Source organism: Nannobrachium achirus (genome assembly GCF_963921795.1).
Source record: "Nannobrachium achirus genome assembly, chromosome: 10".
Classification (NCBI taxonomy): Eukaryota; Metazoa; Chordata; class Actinopteri; order Myctophiformes; family Myctophidae; genus Nannobrachium; species Nannobrachium achirus.
Window position 1 is genome coordinate 46,380,127 of NC_137819.1, and position 9,439 is coordinate 46,389,565.

Below are 9,439 nucleotides of genomic sequence, written 5' to 3' on the forward strand. Positions count from 1 at the left end.
AACGTCTGAAAGATTGTGTTGATCGCAGCATGTTGACACTATGCAGCGGTTATGCAATGGGTTGTGGCCAGCACAGATAGTATCTTGTGATCTGTCCAGAGATAAGGCTTACAATGGCCTTTTGCGCAATTCAGAAATGACCTTGTGCGTTTACAGTAGTGTCACTTATATGGTGTGTATTTTAGATAGTGAAGGACACCGGATGGGATTGGAAGGCTTGCTCGCCTTTTCTTCTTTAAGGGGATGTTTGCTGCAATACAAGTGCATCATGGTTGTTCAAATGCACACCATGAATCATGTTAAATCTCGGTGTTGTTGTCACAGAGCTGAAAGCTGGGTCCTGTTCGGCTTATAGAAGTACTGAAAAGTGGACTTGAATGTGTTGTGGGCTTCGCATGGTGTCTCTATGGTGGAGATCAAAGAAGGGAGCGCCCCCCACGGCAGACATTGCAGAATGCGCCCCTCAGTTTTACTAGCGAGTCCAACTTGAACTTGACCATGGAGTCTGCGCAGTACGCATGTAATTCAATCCCGTGTCCTTGCAGTGGGCTTTTAGAATATTTGGTTTGAGGGAGCAAAAAGAAAACAATCAGTAGTTATTAGAACCATGCTTTAGATTTATTCCTGCGTGCGTGCATGCATGCGTTCTGACTTGGACTGATTTGGACATGATTATGCGTTGAAGGAAGAAAAGCTAGACTTCATTATACTGCCCCTCCCGTCTCCTCAGCTTCAACTTGGCCTTGAAACGGGATGACGCTACCAGAACGTTAAGTCGTTGACCTTGGACCACGGCATATGTCTTGAGAATGCAAGGTGACTGTATAGATGGAAATCTGCCCCGTTTTATCGCCTTTTGCTGCACCATTCGGCAGTATCCCACAATCCCGGTACTATAACACGAACGGCTTAGAAGACTACTGAGATCAGGGCTATATTACCCTATTAAAGTGTACACGTCATGGGGTATGGTTTACCACCAATCCAACAGTAGCAAAGCAACGCTAGATATATAGGCCAGCGCAAAAGAAAGATCTAAGTTTGTATTTTTAGTGTCTTTAGCTTCGCTTCTTCTTTATCTGCAGCGAGGCTGATATTTACATTTCGTCTCGTTGCAATGCTTTTTTCGAGATGGACTGCAGTGCTCTTTCTCTTATTCGGCATTCCGTTATTCTTTAACTTAATCCGATAATTGTCTCTCTTAGTGCACATGCCTTGGCATTCTGTCTATTCAACTATGTCCCCATTGGGAAGACTTTGATTGTCGTATCTTGTGATCCACCATACCACGCTGTTGAGCCATTACCAAGGCCAATCACTGTTATGCACTGCCCAGAAGTAAATATTGACATTTCTACCCGTCATATCTAAAACTAGGATACTTTACAGCATTTGCAGCATAGGCCTACAGTACACACCAAATTATTGATTGTGATTTTATGTAGATGGACTCGCCCACGTAACCTGCAGGTCCAATAGATTTGTAGATGTGATGGGTGGACACAACAATGGAGATGGGGTAAATGTTTTGAACTTTTTACTCAGCGCTATCTGTGTGTTTACAGTATGCTGTAGTCAATATAGCATCGTGATTTCCACATTCGCTTCCCTCCAACAACGTTGTCTTTTCTCGTTTAATAAGAGAGACGACAACGTCTCGGTCTGCGTAAATTGGCGAGTGAGGCCTAAATGCGTAATATTTTCAAGCACAAAATCAGGCTACCCTTAATTGTAAATGCGATCAACAGAATACACTGTAGTTATTCAAGAAGAAAGGTGTTTTATTATTATTATAATTATGGTCAATGATCATGAAAAATGCAAAAATGAAGAACGATTTAGTCGTTTACTAAACGATTCTGTTAGCATTATTATTTATAAATAAACTTTGATCGGGGGCTACATGAAATGGCAAGTTAAAATAAAATATCAAACCCTGAATACAAATGTTAATGCGAGCGAAAACAAATAAATGTTCACTATATTTCAATGTATAAATTGTAGGCAAACAAGAAATTGGCGAATCTAAAGATTTGAGAAAATTAGAACTGTTCTGTGCGCGTGCAGTAGCCTGTTATTTATTGTAAAATAATAACAATAATAATTTTGTATCGAGGTCTTTTGCTTTTCAGTCGGCCCATTTTTAGGTATAAAGGACGTTTTCGTAACGAATCGGAGACGCTATAAGCCCACGTGGCCTATAGCCCAGCATGTACCCACAATGTGATCAAACTATTTTAGGCCTAATCCAAAGTAGGCGGTTTAGAAATGTCCTTATTTATGCAAGCAAAGTGTCGAAACGCTTGGACAGAAAATCTGTGATTTCTGTGATTGTAGCTCTTGTGACTAATAACGTTAATAATTACCTATATAGCCCGCAATGTAAATGGTTTGACAGAGATTAAATATGTGTGCTATGGGGATTCTGCGCTCTGCGATTAAGCCCATAAGTGGGTCTAATCAATGGTATAATGGAAAATGTTATACCCACATTTGTTTGCTCAAAAATATCTAATCACTGCCTTATTATTCCAAAAGACTTTAGACGTCTACACGTATAACATTTTATAAGTAAACGGCATGAACTTACGATATAGCTTCCACCAACATCCCTGTGAGTCTATTTTGCCGCCAATTGATCCAATAGCTTAGCCTAACATTCAAAGATGTGGGAATGGGCGGCGGCTGAAATTTCATTGAAATTAACTGTAGACCTATAACGGTTATTCCTTTGTGCCAATAAATGCTTACACGTGCTGCTTAGCCTTCTATAGTTTAGCACGCCATTAACGCAGTATTTAAGAGATAGGCTATAGGCCTACCTCGGAACCAGACCGACTTCTACAAAGACACTATATATGCACACATCAAGTTCACCTTGTGATTGTAAATGTCCGCCTGCTCTCTGGGCCTACAAGTGACTTCGAATGTGCATCGAGAGAGGGAGAGAAAAAAAAACAGAATTGAGTTTGAGCTTTGTGCAGTTATGCCGCCCTTTATACATTTGAGCTAGAGAACATGGAAATGTTAAGTTTGACCGCCCTGACCGCAAAAACATATTGGCTGTTATTGCTTTGGCAACTTGTTTGACAGCCAATCTACTTTATCTCCCTAAAAACAGCACGTCGCCGATTGAAATTTATATGGACCCCGGTCTGCAGTTCGTAAGATCTTATGGCAGCACATTACACATCACAACTAACGCTATTAAGTATAGCCTACAAAGACAAAGTTATTGCAAAGCATAACTTTTATACAGCTTTCCTCGAGTTTCTGAATGAATGCCCCCTCTTTATGCGTTGTGTCGTTACGTTCAAGCTGGGGGGGGGGGGGTGAAATTGTTCCTGAAAGCGTTCGCCACGTAATTTGAACGTCCGTCAGTGCTGGGTAATGACTAGAGAAGCGGGCGGTAGAATGTCTGGCCATTGTTTTGACGCTCAGCGGTGGTCTACTGGTCTTGTATCCTACAGTGTCTGGCCTGACCGCTGGGCTGAGTGGCTCACAACACACCACCACTTGCATGACGGCTCTCGTGTGTGTTGTGATCGCAATATGTGCACTTATGTTATGGGAGTGGGAAAAATGGGTTTTGGAGAACAAAGTCAAAATGATGTGTCTGTTGTGTGTGACAGAACCACGGGTTAATTCAACAATTGACCGCGAGGCCTTTTAGCCCATTGTTTCCCAAACAGTGGGTCGGGACCCATTTGTGGGTCGCGGACACATTTTATGGGCACCTTTATCCATACATTTTGTTTTTAATTGTTATTATTTCAAAACCTTTTCAAAAAACATTACAAAAAATAACAATCTTGCATGATTTTCGGTAATTACATGAAGTAATAAAAGACAAATCTAAGACATTCCATAAATGATAAAACAAATGGTATACAAGCTCTCAACGCGGCGGGGAAGCTACGTGTTGTGAGCTTGTAGTTCTGCTATTTTCACTAGTTTGGGTCCCGGGCAAATATCTAATTTCTCTTTTGGGTCTCGAGACTCGAGCTAAAAAGTTTGGGAACCACTGTTTTAGCCCATTCATCCGTCATCATGAATCATAATGACCAAGTCTGGTGTCACTGATAGCCTATATAGCCACCAGAATCAAAATCATATCAAGGAAATATACAAGCAGATATACAAAATATACACCAGGCTAAATGTAATACATTTTTTATTGAAAACCGTCATATGCTATACATAACGCACAATTGATATAATCTGAAGGTGGCAAATGCAATCCTTTAAAATATAAAATGGTAAGCTACGTGCAGGCTAGTTTCATATCGCTTATATAACCTATTGTGTTAATTAAATCAAAACAACTTGCTATGTGCAATTGAGAGGTAACAGGTAACGATCACGGAATATTATATGTATCAGTGCTTACATTGTATTAGGCCCATTCTATTATAGGATATTGCTGAAAATAAACCTGATGAAATGTTTTTAAAGTTTTATGCAATCATAGCTCTTACACTATTACTTAGGCCTATTTCCATTTTTGTTTATGCAGATTTTATAGATGTTAATCGGTTGATTGGGGATTAAACAATGACGTGAATTCTGCGTGGAACTCATTCCTTCGTTTTATCATTTAGTCAGTATCAAGGGCATCACCATGCAGCTCCCAGAGTACACAACTAGCAGAGACAAAACACCTATACAACACCCTTGCACTGCCCATTTGCCCATCTGTCGACAGATTGAATATTGCTCTAACTGTTGAGTTTTGATATCTAGGCTACTCTCAATCGTCTTTTGTTGCACATGTAATGTTGATGCTTTTCCCCCTGCACCACTGCTGTCTCTGCAGCATCAAATGCTAAATATGTGCTAAAGCCCAAGCTAGCTATAGCACGTGAACTACACGGCTGTAACGCCTGAAGTGGTTGAGAATATACATGAACAAATAGCACCTGTCAGCAATAGGCTATAGCTTTAACTATGGTTAAAGTAACATATATAGGCCTACTCTCCCTATAGTGTATCATTGATCCGTGCGTATTGGGTTCATGCAGCTTAAACGTGAGAATTTTAACTGATTTATTCTATTTTACATATATTGTGTGAATATTTTTTATCATTACAACGTCAATTGGTGGGGAGTGGTGCATTTGTTTAGTTAATTAGGCAAATGCATATTGTTATTATTGCTAGATAGGAAAATAACTGAGTTGGCTCTTTTACGCATTGCATCGTTCGGTGCTACTGGTCCCGTCAAAGTTGAACCTTTCAGCACCACAAATGCTGTAAAGTGTGAAAGGATATCTGAGCAAGCCCAATCTCATGTTGCACTTTGACAAGGTTGATCACAAACCCAGTCAAAGATAGGCTACCAGTTCCCGTTTTTCGTCAACACGGTGCGGTCACAGAGCCACTGGTCGTAAACACCAACACGCACCAGACAGCACACAACGACACTTCTATCCCGCTCCTTCTTCTTCACAGATCACATCGTTTTCACACGTATTCGCCAAACCTCCTCTAAAACCCTGCAAATGCAAAAAAAACATTCCGGTTATATATTTTCAACGCCGAGGCACACAAAAGTGTGCACCGCCCAAGTGCAAGGTTAGCATGGTTTGCGAGAATAAAACGTATAGGAGAAAACAAAATGCCTGTAAAATTTAATGTCTTCCAAAGCAGGAATTCTCACCCCTCTTCCGTCCTTTTCAAGCACTCAGACGGTCTCTTCAAAGACTGAATGGCCCAACAGGCTTGATGGCGAGACAGCAACTTTCAACTTGACCTTGGCCTCTAGCCGCGACTACCTTGTATGTAAAAACACCGCACGCAGTGCCAAGCTATAAGGGCTGTTTTCTGTCTTTGCATATTGTAAACATGTCGGAAGTTGAGCGTCTGGAATAGTCACCAACCCGTGACGTTATATCCGAATTCACTCATTTTGTTCACTTTATACAGCCTGCCAGGTGAAAGAGTGGGCCCTTTACTATGAATGTTTACTTACAATATTTCCCATCTTATAAGGACACACAAGCAATGCTTAAACTATCCAGATATAGAACAGATTATTTCATAGTCTGTTGTAGATCTGGTCCGCGCAGACATGACAAATCATATATGTTTTGTATCGAGGCAAGGCACCTGGTTATATTTTGTTCATGTGTCCATTGTTTGTGCAAGATTAACATTACACAATGTGTTATGCTTTGGGGAATGTGTGAAAATATCACGGACAGTAGAATATATGTACATGGCCTATATACAAACTAAAGGTATTGTCAATTTGGCACTGCAACAGACAGTGCGCATGAGCAATGCCCATTTGCTTTGTGATTAGCATGAGTCGTCCATGTTTGGGGAATTATAGGCTATATGGTATGCATTTCAATGACTATTTCAAATGTGTAGTCCAACATTCAATGCTGTGAAACTGCACTATTATGATATTATAGATATGTTCATGCTTAATTACGTTTTTTCTCTCAAATCTGTTCAGTGTCGTCTCATTTGACATGCATAAGGGAAACTAATTGCCTTGATAGGTATGTTCACCTTACTACGCCGCATTTTTCTACATTTAATTATCTGCTGTGGGAGATGTTTATCGTCCTCTTTGCATAGCCCTGTCACGTGGTAAAGCCCTGTCCAATGAGCACGCAATCTTGGTGCTCCCGTGCGCGTCAGAGTCGCTTACACTCTCGGAATCAGTATCTCCTTTTTTCAGTCTCTGAGCTTTTTAAAAAAGAGCCAGAAGCCTCAATGTTGGATGTCGTGCTATGACAACGTCACTGCTCCTCCGTCCTCGCTGGGTCGACCCGTCGGTGATGTTCCTCTACGACAACGGCGGCGGTTCCGATGAAGTGAGCAAGAACATGGAGGGTTTCGCTGGTGGCAACTTTGCGGCGAACCAGTGCAGGAATCTGATGGCGCACCCTGCCTCCTTGGCACCGAGCACCGCGTACTCGTCCAGCGACGTGCCCACCTCTGGCATGGGCGAGCCGGTGAAGCAGTGCAGCCCTTGCTCGGCAGCCCAGAGCTCGTCAAGTGCGTCTCTTCCGTATGGATACTTTGGCAGCGGCTATTACCCGTGCAGAATGTCGCATCACAGCAGCATAAAGTCGTGCGGAACGCAGCCCCCCTCTGCGTACGGAGAGAAATACATGGACACGTCCGCCTCGGGTGACGATTTCGCCTCTCGGGCGAAGGAATTCGCCTTCTACCCGACCTACCCCTCAGGCCCATACCAGCCTGTGCCCAGCTACCTGGACGTACCCGTGGTGCCAACTATCAGTGGGCCGGTGGAGGCCAGACACGAGCCACTGCTGCCCATGGAAAGCTATCAGCCGTGGACTCTCACCACAAATGGATGGAACAGCCAAGTCTACTGCGCTAAGGAGCAGCCCCAGCCCAGCCACATGTGGAAGAGCTCGATACCAGGTAGGCTACATAATCACCAGCCAAGCTTTTACCTTGTTATATAATAATATACTGGCAAAATTGAGTAATTTAAAAAAGATATACGTGTATATATATTAATATATTAAAAATTTCTATTCAGTAAAATATGTAGACCTGCGGTAGTTATGTTTTGCTAAATGAATTAAGGGTAGTTTTAAAATGTATTTTCCCCCCTTCTTTTATCGCTAACTCTTTTGTCTTGTCCTTTACCCATTCAGACGCGGTCTCTCACGTTGGAGGGGACGCGAGTTCATACCGACGTGGAAGAAAGAAGCGCGTGCCATACACCAAGGTGCAACTGAAGGAACTTGAGCGCGAGTACGCCGCCAATAAATTTATCACGAAGGACAAACGGAGGAGGATATCGGCTCAGACCAACCTGTCCGAGAGGCAGGTCACGATATGGTTTCAGAACAGACGCGTAAAGGAGAAGAAAGTTGTCCAGAAAGTGAAACCAATCAGCTAGTTTTTTTTAAGGACAACATTCGTGGAAAATAAACTATTTTACACACACACACACACACACACACACACACACACACACACACACACACACACACACACACACACACACACACACACACACACACACACACACACACACAATATAACACTTTTGGATTGAAACAACGAACTGTTTCCTGACTGAACATGATTCATATGTGTATGTTGCCAAATGAGTTCCCGGAGCTTTTGGAACAAAAAAAAATGTTGAGCCTGTAAATGCTTGGAGAGCCCACCATTTCAACCATTGTTGTAAAATATTGTTCACACGGACTCATCAAGTGGGGGGAGAAAAAAAAGAGAATATTTGTGACTGTTTTTTTCTTTTTTTGCATGCTCACTATCAGCTCAGGAAAAAAAATCAGAAGGAGATTCAAAAGAAGTGACGGACACAGTACGTGAACTTGTTGGAATTGTTAAATATTAATCCATTCCACGTCCTTTTTAAGAGCTATACTCACATGCTTATATGAAGTTTAGACTCATCGGATTCATTCTTCTCAGCCATACCAAATCCCATGGTGCAATTCGTATTATAACGCTTAGATAATCGTCTGGGATATGTGTGTTCATATCAATCATAGATTCTTTTTTTTATGTGTGCGTATTAATGTGGTTGTATATAGAGTAAACTTTCCGGCATGATATCAAGACCATTTGTGTGTCACTTAATATGTCGGTGTTAATGCCCGTCCCTTAATAAAATATGGACTTGGTTGACTCCAATTTGCGTTTGTATATAGGCCTATTAGCCTACAATTGCGACAGAAATTACCAATTTATTTCACATTTTATATTTAATCCGACCTTAGTTATGATTATTTTAGCTACAGAATTAGACTTAATTGTTCCACCCTCAGGCGTTAATAATGGTTTTCACTGCATCGGGCTAATAGGCCTAAAGCTTGCAGTTGAAGTCACTATAGTCTAAATGCTTGTTTGATACACACACTATTGTTTTGGATTGTGGTTCTGAATTATTAATCCTGGATGTGGCCTTACATTCCACTTGACTGAAAAGTGTTAGTCAACAGTCAACGCCAGCCTGAGTTGTTAGAAATATAAGCGGACATCGCCATCTAGCGACCAATTTGTGTCATACCTCGATTAGGATCTTGTTTCACTTCAAAACATTCCATACTGTAAAACATAGCATATATTAATATTATTATAATAATACAACATGGAGATGTATTCTGACAATAGGCCTACTGTGTATCTACAAATTATTATGGCGGGATGAATGATAAGTGTAGTAGACCAGTATTTTATTTTATTTTCGCTTAATAACATTTTCAGACACTTATAATCTAAATCACATTCTTTTTTTACGGAGCCTATGGAATGGACACATCATCTTAATGAAGATTATTACATCATTAGACCCATTCAAAATCAAGACATTGAGGGATTAAGTGGGCAAATCTAAAACGATTGTCACTCCCAACATTCATTTTTCTACCAATTGTGTTCCTCTGATTTTGGTAGGTAGGTAGAATATATATAATAA

The 9,439-nt window shown here is 41.2% G+C and overlaps 1 protein-coding gene across 1 annotated transcript; it reads left to right on the forward strand.

Moving 5' to 3' along the window:
• Positions 1 to 6,680: 6,680 nt before the first annotated feature.
• Positions 6,681 to 7,891, forward strand: hoxa13a (homeobox A13a; the record flags this gene model as incomplete). The annotated part of the gene is made up of 2 exons (XM_080734932.1): positions 6,681 to 7,404; positions 7,644 to 7,891. Exons 1-2 carry the CDS (start codon positions 6,744 to 6,746, stop codon positions 7,889 to 7,891), a joined length of 909 nt encoding a protein of 302 aa, XP_080591058.1. The 5' UTR covers positions 6,681 to 6,743.
• Positions 7,892 to 9,439: the final 1,548 nt, after the last annotated feature.